Here is a 16,667-nt window from a genome sequence, read left to right on the forward strand (position 1 = left end):
AACATTTCTCAACTGAAGCACTATTTGACATTTTGGGCCAGATGATTGATTCTTTGTTGTGGGAGTTGTCCTGTGCATTTGTAGGATGTTTGGCCACATCCCTGGCTTTTACCCTCTAGTTGTCAGTAGTGGTGACAACCCAAACTGTCTCCAGGCCTTGCCCTTTATCTCCTAGGGGACAAAATTGCCCCCCTGGTGAGAACTGTTGCTTTAGAGCAATTGTTCTTTCTGACAATTTACTCTCTTGGATCTGGAAAGTTAGCTTTCTGAATGGGACTAACATTGTATCTGTGGAAAGAGCATAGATATTAGAGTCATAGAGGCTTGGTCTCTGTTTTATTGCCTGTTAGGTATATGATTTGGAATAAGTTACTTTTCTGAACCTCCGTTTTTAAATCTATAAAATGGGGATTATTATATACCTGCTTCCGAAATTGTCTTAAGAATTAAAAACAGCTGGGCGTGGTGGCTCACACCTGTAATCCTAGCGCTCTGGGAGGCCGAGGCGGGAGGATTGCTCAAGGTCAGGAGTTCAAGACCAGCCTGAGCAAGAGTGAGACCCCCCCCCCCCCCCCGTCTCTACTAAAAATAATAAAGAAATTAGCTGGACAACCAAAAATATGTAGAAAAAATTAGCTGGGCATGATGGCGCATGCCTGTAGTCCCAGCTACTTGGGAGGCTGAGGCAGAAGGATTGCTTGAGCCCAGGAGTTTGAGGTTTCCGTGAGCTAGGCTGACACTACGGCACTCTAGCCCAGGCAACAGAGCAAGGCTCTGTCTCAAAAAAGAATTAAAAACATCTGAAAACACCCAGTGTAGTGCCTAGCACATCATAGGCCTCAGTATGTTCAGAAATTATTGGTGTCCAGGTTTATTTTTTTCTCAAATAAGCCTTTGTATTTGTATAACTTTATGGAGGCAAACACAATTTTTAAAAACTACTCATATAAATAGATTTTTTAAGAAGTTAAATTGTATGGTTATTCTTTTAACTACTAAATCTACTAACTTTAGGTACCAGGTTAAAAACATTTGCACTTTTCATACGGAGAAAAACTGACTTGGGTAGTATCTTTAGGGACATCTCTCCCTGCCCCACACCTTTTTTGCTTTGTTTTCACTTATGAAATCAACAAACATGTGTTGAGGATTTAATACAGATGAAACTCATTTCTTCAGACTGTTGTACGAACCATTTTTCTGTTCTCCACCAAGAGTATGACTTCATCTATTGGTCATTTTTTTCCAGCTTTATTGAGGTATCATTGACAAAAAAGGTATATATTCAAGGTGTACAACATGATGGTCTGATAGACATGTACATTGTGTAATGATTACCAAAATCAAATAAATCAAAACATCCACTGCCACAAGTAGTTATCCTTTGTGTGTGAGGGGGACGGTGAGGACACTGAGGATGTATTCTCACAGCAAATTTCAAGTAAACAATACAGTGTTATTAACTATATAGACACTATGCTGTACATTAGATCCTCAGAACTTATTCATTTTATAACTAAAAGTTAGTGTTCTTTGATCAACAGCTCAGCTCCTCATTTCCTCTAACCCCTAGACCCTGGCAACTACTTTTCTACTCTCTGCTTCTATGAGTTCTACTTTTTTAGATTCCATGTATAAGTGAGATCATACATTATTTGTCTTTGTGTCTGGCTTATTTCACTTAGTATAATGTCCTCCAGGTTCATCTGTGTTGTTGCAAATGTCAAGATTTTCTTCTTTTTTATGGCTGAATAATATTCCATTGTGTGTGTGTGTGTGTGTGTGTGTGTATGTGTATGTGTATGTATGTGTATCACATTTTCTTTATCCATTTGTTAATAGGCTGGTTCCGTATTTTGGCTATTGTGAATAATACTGCAATGTACATGGGAGTGCAGATATCTCTTGGAGATACTGATTTCTAATTTTTTGAGGAAACTCCATACTGATTTCTGTAATGGCTGTACCAAATTCTTTAAGGAGTTCTAATGGTGTTAATATTTTGGGATGAATACAGAAATAACAACAGAAAAGCCTAAGCAAGGCTTTTACAGATGCCTAGGTAGGGCTTATATTCTGTGTTCTTTAAATATGTTAACTTATTAAATCATCACAAGAACCCTATGAGGTAGTTAATATTATTGGCCTTATTTTACAGATGAAGAAACTGAGGTACAGAGAAATGTAGTGACTTGCTGGCAGAACAGATTCACATTTAGGCAATTTGGCTTCAGAGTCAGTGCTTTTAACCACTATGCTGGATTGACTCTAATGTAGAATCTCTTTTTGTAGCTAATTTGATTCTCATTTTGTAGCATGAAACTAGGCTTTAGCCTGTTGTTAAATCTAAAAGACTTTCTAATAGTCTTATGAGAATATATACAGAATTTCCTGCATATCTTGTGAGATATTATTAATATTTTTCTCAGGGCATTACAGTCCTCCATGAGTATCCATAGGGGATTGGGTCCAGGACCCCCTATGGATACCAAAATCCATAGTTGCTCAAGTCCCTTATATAAAATAGTATTTGCATATCACTTATGCACATCCTCCCACATACATTAAATCATTACTAGTTTACCTATAATATCTAATGCAATGAAAATGCTTTGTAAATAGTTGTTATACTTACTGTTTATTATTTTATATGGTTTTTAATTAGTTTTTGAAATACTTTTAATCTGCCATTGATTAAATCTGTGGATGCTGAACCCACAGATACAAAGAGTTGACTATATTTACTTTTTTGCCATTAAAAAAAATTATAGCCATTATTAATGCTTGATTTTGATTTGTGTCATATTTCTACTAAGATTATTTTTAAGGGTTTTCTTCCCCCAATAAAATGATAAATGATAGATGACAGAGCATCAAAACAGAGACCAGGCACTAATGAATTTTGTTGTACTCTTGTGTGACATTTCTTATCGTATTTAAAATCTACAGTATGGGTTTAACAAAATGTCCTGCCTGTTGTTTTTGGATGGCTCAGCAGCTAAGTGTAGTTTTTACATTTTTAAATAATTGAAAAAAATCAAAAAAAGAATAATATTTAGTGATACGAAAATTATATGAAATCTTAAGTGTCTATAAATATAAAGTTTTATGGAAATACAGCTATACTTATTCAGTTACATATTGTCTATGACTACTTTTGTGCTACAAGAGCTGAGTTAAATAGTTGCTGTAGGCTGGGTGTAGTGGCTTACACCTGTAATAGTAGCACTGTGGAAGGCTGAAGCGGGAGGATCTCTTGAGGCCAGGAGTTCAAGACCAGCCTGGACAATATAGTGAGACCCTGTCTCTACTAAAAATAGAAATAAAAAAAATTAGCTGGGCATGATGGTGCACATCTGTAGTCCCAGTTACTCAGGAGGCTGAGGATAGAGGGAGGATCACTTGAACTCAGGAGTTTGAAGCTGCAGTGAGCTGTAATTGATTGCACCACTGCACTCCAGCCTGGGTGACAAAGCGAGATCGTGTCTCTAAAGAAAAAAAATAGTTGCTACAGACCATATGCCCTGCAAAAGTTAAAATATTTAGTATCTGGCCCTTTACAGAAAAAATTGCCAACCCTTGTTCTAGATCATTTACGTATACATTGTGGTTAACTTTTCATTGTCTTATTTCCTTTAACTAGAATGTAAACTATAAAGGCAGAGATCTTTGTTCTGTTCACTGATGTATGTATCCCAAGTACCAAGAACAGTACTTGGCTCAATAATAGCTGCTCAGTAGATATTTGAATAGAGTAAAAAAGTATGATTTTATAAAAATGAATGTTTAATTTTCAAAATGTGATGTTAGTTAGCATTAAGTACCAAGCAACCATGTGAAGTACAGGTTTTTTATTATTCTTGTTTATCCCCAAGAAGAGACTAAGACATTGAGAGTGAAAAGTAACTTGCCCAGGGTTATACAGTTAAATCACTGGTGGAACTGGGATCTGATCCTAGGGAATCTGACTCTATAACTGGTTCTCTACAAATGACTCTAAATGCCTAATCTATATTGCCTTTTATAGACGATACTTAATTAACTCTGTTATGTATAGTGGAATAGTTTTGCTTTAGGAGTTTGTATGTTATCTGTTTTGATGCTCAGTCATCTGACTATAATTCCTGTAGAGAACAGGCAATAAGATAGTTCAGACTGTGCTCCATTTTAGGAATACTATATCATACTTTAGAAAGCAAGTCTAGGAAGTATGGTGTTAGTACTTTTCCCCTTCATTTATCTATTTGTTGTATTTAGCCGAATCAGGTTTCCCCCTTTAAAATGAATTTTGAAATTGGAATTGATACAATAGAAGGTAAATTTAATATAGTAGGTAATGGAGGGCTTGAATCTTACTTTGAATTTTAACTTGAAGCAAGTTCCTTGATAATACATACATTTTAAACATTAGAATTTAATTTTCCAGTAAGTGTAAAAAATTGAAGTTACATCAGAATAGTAGTTTTCTCTTTTTGAATACTAGAATTAAAGAAGATATAATGTATGTTTCTTTATATTTTTTTTGTGTCTTTTCAAGTACGTTTACTTTCTCATGTTCTGCTTACTAAGTTTCCATATTGCACTATTGCAGTGCTTCCAGTTAAGAAAAGTAGATGATTTCTTATATAAGCTACTAAGTGTTTATCTCAGTTTTGTTTAAAAGAGAATAGCTCCCCTAGAGTTATCTAATAATATTATAGCAGCTCAATATTTTATAATTATTTCCTGAACAGATTATTGTCATCTTGATAGTAAAGGGGAGGGGACCTGATTCAATCCTTTTTATTTAAAGAACTATGATCTGTGTATGCATCATTTTTCTCTTTACCAGGCCCTTCAGAATGCAAACCAACATCTTCCTGGCCTAGTGTACTTTTTAATGATAATATTATAACTTGTTAATTTATGAATTACCTTTATTTGTACTTTAATGTAACCAAGTATTAGGGAAGTATGTTGCTATGTGCAAAAGTAAATAGGATTGCATTTGAATATTTCTTATTGGTGCATATTTGCATGTATTGATTATGTCTTTCTTTTTAAATTTTTATTCAGCTGTCTAAAACCAATTTTTCCAACAACAACGATTTCCGTGCTCTTCTGCAGTCTTTGTATGCTACTTTCAAGGAGTTCAAAATGCATGAGCAGATTGAAAACGAATACATTATTGGTTTGCTTCAACAACGCAGCCAGACCATTTATAATGTACATTCTGACAATAAACTCTCTGAGATGCTTAGTCTCTTTGAAAAGGGACTGAAGAATGTTAAGGTGAGTTGCAAACATGGATTATTTAAACTATCACAATTTGCGCCATCTTCTGGTATGTCATTGGTAAAACATGTTAGCATTCTATAGTAAATGACGTGTTAAAGAAAAAAATTATTTTGTCACTTGTTAAAGACAGCAAGGAAGACTTTATTCAAGAGGGAAGCATACAGTAGGGGCTTGCAGTAAGGGCTTACAGTAGGGAAGAGATATTGGGCTTGACTCTGAATACAGCAAGGACAAGTAGAATTTCTTTTCAGCCTCAGGCAGTTGCTTTTGAGGGTCCCTAAGTCTCTTGTGAGCCCCAGTGGGGGCAAGAGGCCCAAAGCTCAAGTGACTGTAGGGCATTTAGGGCCTTTAGGAGAAAGGGAAAAGTCTGGGGTGGACAGAGGGATGGAAGAGCTAGAGGTTTAAAAGGGGACATGTTAAAGGATTTAAGGGAGCTGAAGGGAAGTTTGCAGGTGGAAAAAAGGAGGGAGGAGCAGAAGCAATGGGAAGAGAAAAGTCTTAGTTTTCCAAAGAAGCCAGTGAGTTCGAAGTTATCCTTAGGTAAAGTCATGCAATGGGAAAGGAAGTAGAGTTAGCTCTATAGTGGTAAAGCATATTGTCGCAGGGATTCAAGAAGGGAGTGTGAGCTTACTGAGAAGCCCCCATGGGAGAAGCAGGAACAGATAGAGTAGAGAGGCCTTATAAAAAGATGGGAAAAAATTTCCAGGCCAGGAGTGAGTCCTCACTTGAAACAAAGAGCTAGGAAAAAAATCTTTCTAGACCAGGCCAGGTCTTAGAGTCTGGGAATAAACCCTCACTCTAGAGAGTCAAGGAGAAAGACTTCCAGCCCAGTAGGTACCTTTCAACAAAGAAGCCTGGACATCTAAGTCAGCTTCAGAGTAGACTTAGAACTCTAAGTGTCAGTATCTGTTCTTACTGTGCTTCACTGAACTGTCAGCTGGAGCACTAGATCCCCAATTAGTCAGCCAGGAATGAAGACAAAGGCTTTAAAGGTGTACGCTTGGAATACTTGCTGAGAGGTCTGGTGATCCCATGTTGAATCTGATCTTGTCTGAGTCACAGGCTTCATAATGTAAAGAAAAAATTATTCACGACACTTGTTAAATACGGTAAGGAAGACTTTATTCAAGAGAGACTGCAGCAATGGGGATTTTGCAGTAGGGGAGAGAGATTGGGCTCAACACTGAATACAGTAAGGACAAGTAGGGGTTTTATAGCCATGGAGCAGGGTGGGAGTCAGTAGGTGGAAAATTACTGAGAGGAAACATCAAGGCCAGGGAGATTCTTGACAGGCTGACTCTACAAAATTTCTTGCTGAAAGTCAGTCAGGTGATAAGATATTGAGAGTGGGGGATAAGGAATTGGATCAGATATTGAGGGTGGTCAGATGCCAAGGGTGGGGAATTTTTGCTAAACTAACTCAGCAGGAAAACTGGACTTAGTGGGCCAAGGATGGAGTCTAAAGTTAGACCTAGTTGAGAAGAGGACTCAGGAGAAGCTTGACTCAGGTTTGGAGGTTTGGTAAGAGTCTTTGTCAGTTACCTCTTTATTACCGTTTTATAAAATTTTATAATGAATGCTCTTCACCAAAGCTTAAAGTTGTTTTTGTAAATTGAAATTTTAATTACTGTGAAATTATTACATTTTGTTAACATTTGCTGAACTCTTAAAGGAAAACTATCAGTGTAGTCAGTGGTGACCAAAGGTAAAATTATTACTTTGAATCAATAAACTCTTTAATTTTATAAATTTTATTTATTTTAAAATTGAATGTCAGCTCTGTTTACTACATTTTGTTTTTCCTTATTGTAGGGAGCAGAGGTAGTTAGGATAATTTTTAGTTATATAATAAAAATTAAAGATTTTTTTAGTGTAGTTTAGGATAATGATACAGAGAGATTTTCTTCCTAATTACATTTATGTATTGCAGGATATTTGAAATTTGATCTTAGTTTATTCCCCTTCTGGCTGGGTGAAGCATAGGCTTAAGTTACAGCTCTGTCAAACCACGTGCACTTAGAGATTTATGTTCTAGAAAGGCTGTTCTGCAGCAGGGAAGAGGATGGGGTGAAAGGAAAGAAAAGACTCAAGGAGGAAGATCATAATAAAAAAATTATTCTAGTGATCTCTAGACAAATACTCAGCAGCTACTTGGTGGGGAGGTGGGAGGTTTGGTAGGGGTAGGGTACTGGCAAATAATGGAAGGGGGATTTACTTTTTTATTGAATACTCCTTTGTATTCTTTGAATTTTATATCATGTTATATATTACCAACATGAATACCTCTTCACTAAGATCTGAACTAAAGTTATGACTAGTGGAAATACAGAGGAGGGGTCATGTAAGAAATTATGTAGGAATTAAAGTTATGTAGGAAATAAAATTGATGGAATGTAGTGATTGTATATAAAGGGAGGAGGAAAGAAGAAATAGAAAAGACATAAAAATGAAAACTGAACCTGACTTTCTAGAGTATATAGAAGAGGGTTGAGACATAAAAAAGATCAATTCTGGAAAGGTTAGGTTTGAATTGCTGTGTAATTCAGGTGGGCATTTATTAGTAGGAGGAGACAGAGGGATTTTAAGGTCAAATGATCCGGTATGGAAAAGCAAATTTGGTAACTAGCATATAAGTAGAAATGGAAGGTGTCTGGATATGTTCAGGGAAAATGTGTAAAATCCTAAGAGAATGGGACATTGGATTGAATATCGGGAAGCAGTTGAATAAATTAGTTCAAGAAAAAGAGGGGACTTGAGAGGACTCAATAGGGATGGAATATTCCCATATTTTTAAAGTTTTCATTATTTTGTAAATTTTCCACATGTTTTAAGTTGAGAGGGCTGATAGAGAAGTGATGGATAAGTTACAGGGAGATTTGATCTTAGTTCATATTAGGAAGAACTTTTTAGCTGTTTAGAGTTGCCCAGAATTTGAATGATTTACTTCAAGATGTACTGAGCTCCTTCCCTTTACAAGTGTTGACACTAATGTATATGACTTTCTGTCAGGATAATGTTAGCAGCAGGTATAGTTGACCATGGACAACACAGGGGTTAGGGTGCCAATATCTGACACAGCTGAAAATCCGTGTATAACTTCTAACTTTCTTATAACTTTTAACTACCCCCCAAACTTAACTACTTAATAGGCTACTGTTGTTGACCAGAAGCCTTACTGATAACATAAACAGTCAACACATACTTAGTATATGTATAATATACTGTATTCTTACAATAAAGCAAACTAGAGAAAAAAAAATGTTACCAAGAAAATCATAAGGAAGAAAAAATATAGTTACTATTTATTGAGTGGGAGTGGATCATCATAAAGGTCTTCATCCTTGTCATCACACTGAGTAGGTGAATGAGGAGGGGTTGGTCTTGCTGTCTCAGGGGTGGCAGAGGCAGAAGAAAATCCACATCTATGTGGACCTTTACAGTTCAAACCTGTGTTAAGGTTCAATTAAATTCTGAATTTAATTGGAGGATATGCTAGATAATCTTAAAGGGATTCTGTAATGATATAGTATAATAGGCTCGGAGATATATTAAGAGAAGAGACATATAGAAATTATATAAATGAGAAGCAAAATCAATAGAAGTTTTATGCAGATACTTGCTATTTTTAGACTGTTTATGACATTTTTAAAAAGAGATCATATTACTAATGAAATTCAAAGCTTGTTGTTCTACGGACATCTTTTATACTAAAAAAAGTACAGAGAGCACTTTGCTATTTGTCAATGTGTTTTTCCCCTGAGGTTTTATGTCACACTTTATTTTAGAGATGGGATCTGGCTATATCGCCCAGGGTGGTCTCAAACTCCTGGCATCAAGCAATTCTCAGCCTCCCAAGTAGGTAGGACTACAGGTGCAAGCCACCACACGTGCCTTATGTTGCATTTTATTTATTTATTTTTTTTTTGAGACAGAGTCTCACTCTGTTGCCCAGGGTAGAGTGAGTGCCGTGGCGTCAGCCTAGCTCACAGCAACCTCAAACTCCTGAGCTCAAGCGATCCTCCTGTCTCAGCCTCCCGAGTAGCTGGGACTAGAGGCATGAGCCACCATGCCCGGCTAATTTTTTCTGTATATATTTTTAGCTGTCCATATAATTTCTTTCTATTTTTAGTAGAGACGGGGTCTCGCTCTTGCTCAGGCTGGTCTCGAACTCCTGAGCTCAAACGATCCGCCCACCTCGGCCTCCCAGAGTGCTAGGATTACAGGCGTGAGCCACCACGCCCGGCCATGTTGCATTTTAAATTGACTTCCTGGGATCAGACACACAATATAAATAATGAAGCAAAAATTTTATAAAAAATGTAATTTTTTTTGTTTCCAGAATGAATATGAGCAGTTAAATTATGCAAAACAACTGAAAGAGAGATTGGAGGCTTTTACAAGAGATTTTCTTCCTCACATGAAAGAGGAAGAGGAGGTAAGCATAATTTTTCTCCCCTGTGATTTAGAGTAATGAAACTCTTAAAATACTATTTTGCCTTAGAGGCTCTTCATAGCAATGTATAGGAAGATATGTCTGGTTGATGGAGTGAAGACCCCGTTTCCTTTTGGGAACTGAAGAAAAACTGAAGAAAAAAATACTAGTTTTATTCCTTCAGAAAGGTTGTTGCTTTTCATTGAATGAATGATTTGATTTATTTATTTAAGGAATATTTATTTTCTTATCTGTAAATGGCACTGTGTTAAATGTTAATAACTTTTTGTTGCCCTAGTGTCTTTTCAGAATCTTTAGAGGATTCTTTAAACTTTTTAATATTTTTTGTATTTTCATGCTAAGTTTAAAGAATTTTTAGTGTTTTTCAGTCATAAACTTTAGTAATTAAATGGTGGTTTTAAATTTATCAGTCTCATGCCTAATACACTTACACAGGGATACCATTGAATGGATGGGCAAAACATTTTCCCTTTCTCTTCTTTTTCTAACATTAGATGAACATCAGGGTAAGAAATAGAGAAATTATTTTATGCAGAACTGGATACCTGTTCAGCTGTAAATTAGTTACTACAGCGATTTTCAGCTATAACTTCACCTTATAATCAGATTGGTATTATTAAAAAGAAACTCTACTTCTTAAGCCCTATCCAGACCAATTAAAATTAATTCTGGTGGAAGGCATTGGCATGGGTATTTTTTCGAGGCCTTCCAACTCATTGTAATAAACAGCACTAAAATCACTGAGTTACTAGAGCAGTGTTTCTTAATCTGTCATGCTCATCAGAATTATCTGTGGAACCATAAAAAGCCTTGGTTCTACTTCTAAAGATTTTAATTCTATAAATCAAAGGTTGGAACTTAAGCATCTGTTTTACAGAAGAAATCTCCATAGATAATTCTCATAGTACCACTGTACTAAAATAATGATTTGAAGAAACATCTTCAAAATCCAGAAACAATAGTGAATAGTTCAGGGTCTCAGTAGAGCTCTGCCTTTCATATTCCAGTACACTGGGTACCAGTCTCATTTGAGGTAGAGGCCTGGTTTTGGGTAGAGTTCAGTTACTGTAGTATGAGAAGGCAGTTAACTGACCTAAATGTCTAACAGTAAGAGAATGATTAGGAGTGTTTGACAAACTCTGTGAGGAAAAACCTTCTGGTCCTGATGCTTTAAAATTGTTTAGGGATTAACATATTAGCTGGAGAAACCTTAGCAAGAAAGATCTTTTGGTGATATTCTTCTCTGCAATTTTTAGATAAATTAACCCAGTGATAAGTAAAATTTCTATCTGAAATATATGGTCATAATACTACACTTGAACCATAATAATTTAAAAAGTGTAGAGTCAAACAAAACTAAGCATCTTTCGTTCTGAATATTTTGTTTAATTTAGGTTTTTCAGCCCATGTTAATGGAATATTTTACTTATGAAGAACTTAAGGATATTAAAAAGAAAGTGATTGCGCAACACTGCTCTCAGAAGGATACTGCAGAACTCCTTAGAGGTCTTAGCCTGTGGAATCAAGCTGAAGAGCGACAGAAGTTTTTTAAATATTCTGTGGATGAAAAGTCAGATAAAGGTGAGATTCATACCTATAGATAGAGAACAGTTTATTAGTTCTAAGGTCATTGACATCATGTTGATAGGAACTGTAGATTTTGATAAGTCAGGCTTGTACTGTCAAAGGCGTTTATTTTCATGTATAAATTTAATTGAAGGCAGTAGTTTCTATTTTAGAATATAGTGTTGTCTATGATACATATCTCACATACCTGGGACATAGCAATACAGTGTTTCTTTTTTTTTTTTTCTCCCCAAAATCATGGCTTGTTGGATAGTGTTTCTTAATGAATTTATATATGCACATTCAAAATTGTTGAAAGCTACGATTATACAGAATGTTTTTGAAGTATAGTGGCTGCTTTTATCTTTCTTTGTGTTTTTTCATTGGTTTTCAAAATCAGTTATGTCTATATTTTATTTTCCATCCTTTCCTATGGGTCGTTCTTTCAGCTTATATCCAATAATATTCAGAGAAATGACTACGAGAGGCAGTTTTTTTTTTTGTGTACAATTACTTTGAGAGTACAAATTAGAAATGCAAATAAAATATGCCTGCCTTTTTTCTTAATGGACTATTTCCTCATTTTTTATTCTTTTATTCTTTTCTTCAATAGCTTTGCCTTTTAAAACAAACACCATTAAAGAAACAATTGGGGGCCAGGCAGGGCACGGTGGTGGCTCCCGTCTGTAATCCTAGCACTCTGGCAGGCCAAGGCAGGAGTTGCTTGAGCTCAGGAGTTCGAGACCAGCCTGAGCAAGAGGAAGACCCTGTCTCTCCTAAAAATAGAAAATTAGCTAGGCGTCTACTTGGGAGGCTGAGGCAGGAAGGATCCTTTGAGCCTAGGAGTTTCAGGTTGTAGTAAGCTGTGATGACACCACTGCACTCTATCCAGGGTGATAGCCTGAGACTCTGTCTCAAGAAAGAAAAGAAAAGAAGCAATGGGCATCCTTAGGCTAGTAAAAATTCCTTTGCTTCTTCAAGATTGGTGACAGTAATGGTGTTCCTATTAAAATAGCTTATAATATTTTGAACTTGGTCCTTTTCTCTTATTTTTATTTAACAAAGTAGGTGAGACACATGTTGAAACAAAAGTGATTGTATAAGTTAAGCTATAATTAAACCCATAAAGCTTGTGTGCTTTACTTTGAAATGTAGCTTGTACCTTAGAGACCAAGCTAAGACCTGTTGTGTCTGGTTTAATTGTAATTATAATGTGGAATTTAAAAGCATCACACTTACTGCATTTAATTTTCCCACTCCTTCAAAGCAAATTATGGCTGTATTATGTTTAAAATATTTGGTATTTTAAAAGTAGCTTAAAGAATGTGATCGTAGCATTTCTATATTTAAGTTGCTTCATGAAGGCAAATCAGATATACAAGGTACTCAAATTCTTTGTAAGTACTCTAATGGTGAATATTTTGTATTTTATATTTATTCTAATATCTCATTTTCATTTTTATTTTGGAAAATTATTACTGAAATACATTATTGAATATCCAATGACTATTTTCTACAATAATTACTGATAAAAGATTCTTTATCAATGTATAACAGCATCAAAAATGTTTATGTTTTGTTGTCTCAACTAGAACATAAATAAGTACGTTTAAGCACCTATAGGTTAAGGAACTAGCATTTCACAGATCTTTTGTATGAAATATGAAAATCAGAGAGGGAACACAAGGAAAGTACTGACAGGAGTCATAATGCATGAATGGAAAACGTTGTAAGATTTGTGTGTGTCATTAAAAATGCCTTGAAGATCTCATAATCTGACTGACTGTACTTTTGATTTAAAGCTGTATAACCTGTTTTGTTCCTTTTTCAAATGATGCTACTTAGGCTACAAAGTGAGTATTGTTTTTTCTGTGACGTCTTCATAAGAGGAAGTTAATTCTGTGTTCACTATTGTAGTTCCCACTGATGAAGTATGATTTGGGCCATGATAGTTTAACCCTACTGGTTCTTAACAAGTTTAACATCCCCATGTTACCTCTAATACATGTCATTTCCTTTTCACATCGTGCAAGCAGGAAGAAATTGACTTCAGGCATTGGATTTTATTTATAGAAATATGATTGTAATTTCTTATTGCATTTGCTCTTCTAGCCTTTACTGCTAAAGTTTTTCTTTTTTATTTCAGAAGCAGAAGCGTCAGAACACTCAACAGGTATAACCCATCTTCCTCCTGAGGTAATGCTGTCAATTTTCGGTTATCTTAATCCTCAAGAATTATGTCGTTGCAGTCAAGTAAGCACTAAATGGTCTCAGCTGGCAAAAACTGGATCGCTTTGGAAACATCTTTACCCTGTTCATTGGGCCAGAGGTAGGTAAATGGGACTTTTAGTTTGTTTTAACAATATTTGCATCTGTTTTTCTAGATAAATACTCATAGACATTAATAAGCAAGGCCAGGGAGGGAATCTCTGAGAGGTTGACCAAAAAGTAGATTTTATAGTTAGATGATGTGCTCTTGGTTGACATGTTTGAAAAGCTAACAATACTGAAGTATTCATCAGTAAATTATGTGGTGTCTGACATTTCTTTTAAAATAATTAAGAAAAAATAGTCTGGAGGAGAAATGCAAAAAGATAGGCAAAATGTTGCTTATTGAAGATAGGTGATGGGTACATGGGGATTCATTATGCTAGCTCTTTCTATCCTTGACTATGGAATTTTCCCTAATTATAAATTAAAAATGAAATTAATAGGTTTTCAGATCTGCTTTAAATAATCAGATTATATGAGTGTTTTAAAAACACAGAATAAATTCTATAAAATTTAAATATGAGATACCATTATGGCTTGGTTTTGGTGGTGGCTCGGAATTACTGTTAATCTATCTTTAATATCATTTTTGGGATTGGTAATGCCTCATTCTCTAACAATTTCGTATTAATTACATTGTGGCAAGTTACTTTCACATGTGAACAGTTAAAATTTCCTTTTCACAAACATAATGCAGTTATGGGATACATGCAACTAATATGGCATATATTTTCTGTCACTGAATTAAAACAATTTCTTCTAGCTGAGTGTTAGCTTCAGAATTCACAGTAATTTTTTTTTTGTAGATTTCTATTTGTGACTTTGTATCTGATTTAAATTATGAGTCTGATTTAAAAGCAGTTTTGTCACAATAATATGTAGGATTTTTAAGATAAGCTATTAGATATTTAATGTTTTTTGAGTGAAGCTATTTGTAGTATTAGGTGGACTTACATGATCTAAATGATTAGAATTGTTATTTTTATGTAGAATAATTTTTTCTGTTAATTTTAAGATAATGAAATATTGAGTGAAAAGTTAAGGCAGACATGGGTGTATCAAATACTTTTTTGTCCAGCTATTTTTAAGAATTAGTTAAGAATTAATGCATAATTAGATACGTTTGGATATGAATATCAAATGTGATAATGCTGTGCTAACTTCTGTGAAGTTACTCAAATCTTAATATGCTTTTTTCTGTTTTTTTTTTTTTTTGTTTGTTTTGGAGACAGAGCCTCGCTAGCATCAGTCTAGCTCACAACAACCTTAAACTCCTGGGCTTAAGCAATCCTACTGCCTCAGCCTCCCGAGTAGCTGGGACTACAGGCATGCACCATCATGCCTGGCTAATTTTTTCTATATATTTTTAGTTGTCCAGATAATTTCTTTCTATTTTTTAGTAGAGACGGGGGTCTCGCTCTTGCTCAGGCTGATCTTGAACTCCTGACCTTCCTGACCTTGAGCCATCCATCCGCCTTGGCCTCCCAAAGTGCTAGGATTACAGGTGTGAGCCACTGTGCCCGACCAACTTTTTTTTGTTTTTAATATGTTTAAACAAAAAATCCAATAAAAATGTTTTTTATTTATTTATTATATTTGTTTTGAGTGGCTCTCAATCAGAATTAATTTTTACCCCCCTCCAGGGGACATTTGAAATGTCTGGAGACATTTATATTTGTCCCATATTTGGGTATTGAACTGGTATCTAGTGGGTAGAGGCCAAGATTGCTACTGAGCACCCTACAATCCATAGGACAGCACCCCACAACAAATAATTGCCTGCCACGAAGAAGTAGTGTCAAGGATGAGAGATGTAATGTTAAGAGTTCAGTAAATTAATTCTACATTATCTCTCACTTTGCTATCATATAAGTTAGTTGTAACAGATTCTCCTGGAACTATGAATTTATGGTTTAGCTTTATCTTTCCCTTTGAATTCTGTTCCCACCTATTTCTGAATTGCTAACTGATTCACTACAGAGTAGAAAGTTCTGCCTCTTATTTGTTAGCTATCATAGTGGGGCTATTGCAGGAGCTAGTATGAAGCCATAGTAGAGGAAAATGTTAGGTTGTTTTCAATGATTTCTAAAATTATATGCAAGATTATTGATAATTACTTATAGATGGTGATTATAACCATTAAGCTTATTACTGTAAAAGACAATTGAAAAACTTCTTATATAGAAAGTAGCTACAAAGCAGGTACATAGCAGGTTATGTAAATTTTTGTAGTTATTGTTCTATCTCCATAGTTTGAGAAAGGTTTTACTTTGAGAAAATATGAACTATTGGTTAGTTAATTATTATTGTTAATTGAACCCACATAGTTACAGTTCTTTTCAGTATGTCTGAAATTGAATTCAATGCTTAGTTTTATTTTTTTTTAGCCATCATTAAATATTTCTAAAAATACCTGACCCATTGCCCAGGGCTCAGATACTTTCTGTGTGTAGAGAGTTTTATTGTAAATAGCTTAGTTTTTTATAACGACAAGCAGTCTAATTTTATTTTGTTCTTTTTCCTTGTTTATTCATTGAGTAGGTGACTGGTATAGTGGTCCTGCAACTGAACTTGATACTGAACCTGATGAGGAATGGGTGAAAAATAGGAAAGATGAAAGTCGTGCTTTTCATGAATGGGATGAAGATGCTGACATAGATGAATCTGGTAAGCATGTTTATAATTAAAATTATGATGTGGTGTTTTAATAATTGATATTATATTAAGTATTTCTAATTATGAGGTGTTAAGATTTATGTGTTTTGTGTTTTCTAAAGAAACACAATTTCTAAGCCTACTACTTCTTAAAATTTGAAGGAATAATAAGATTTAAAATTCTAAGTTTTTAAAAAATGTGTATAGGGTTGTTTCCCATTTGTTTTTATATTAAAATAAAAAATTAGAAAATGCCTTTTTTCCTTATGGAAATAATGTACATTCATTATAGTACTTTATAGTTTACAATATGTGTTTTAGGGCCTTTTAAGATCAGTTGAACAGCATTTATTGATTGGGTCATCTGTGGCCCAAGGAAGGAGGATGAAGCTATCAAGTGTACTTACTGATTTTTAAACAGTCATAACACTTGCCTCAGAAGGTT

The 16,667-nt window shown here is 34.9% G+C and overlaps 1 protein-coding gene across 5 annotated transcripts in view; it reads left to right on the plus strand.

Annotated features, from left to right (window-relative positions):
* FBXL5 (F-box and leucine rich repeat protein 5) overlaps positions 1–16,667 on the plus strand; it is a 68,997-nt gene that overhangs the window by 30,914 nt on the left and 21,416 nt on the right. For 3 of the 5 annotated variants that reach the window (XM_069495189.1, XM_069495190.1, XM_069495185.1), the window contains exons 2-6: positions 5,056–5,271; positions 9,617–9,712; positions 11,125–11,311; positions 13,443–13,625; positions 16,109–16,234. In XM_069495189.1, the coding sequence (XP_069351290.1) occupies positions 5,137–5,271; positions 9,617–9,712; positions 11,125–11,311; positions 13,443–13,625; positions 16,109–16,234 (727 nt within the window). In that variant the 5' untranslated portion in view covers positions 5,056–5,136. The remainder of the gene's footprint in view (positions 1–5,055; positions 5,272–9,616; positions 9,713–11,124; positions 11,312–13,442; positions 13,626–16,108; positions 16,235–16,667) is intronic. The other 2 variants (XM_069495188.1, XM_069495187.1) reach the window with 2 other exon arrangements.

This window comes from Eulemur rufifrons, chromosome 19 (genome assembly GCF_041146395.1).
Source record: "Eulemur rufifrons isolate Redbay chromosome 19, OSU_ERuf_1, whole genome shotgun sequence".
NCBI lineage: Eukaryota > Metazoa > Chordata > Mammalia > Primates > Lemuridae > Eulemur > Eulemur rufifrons.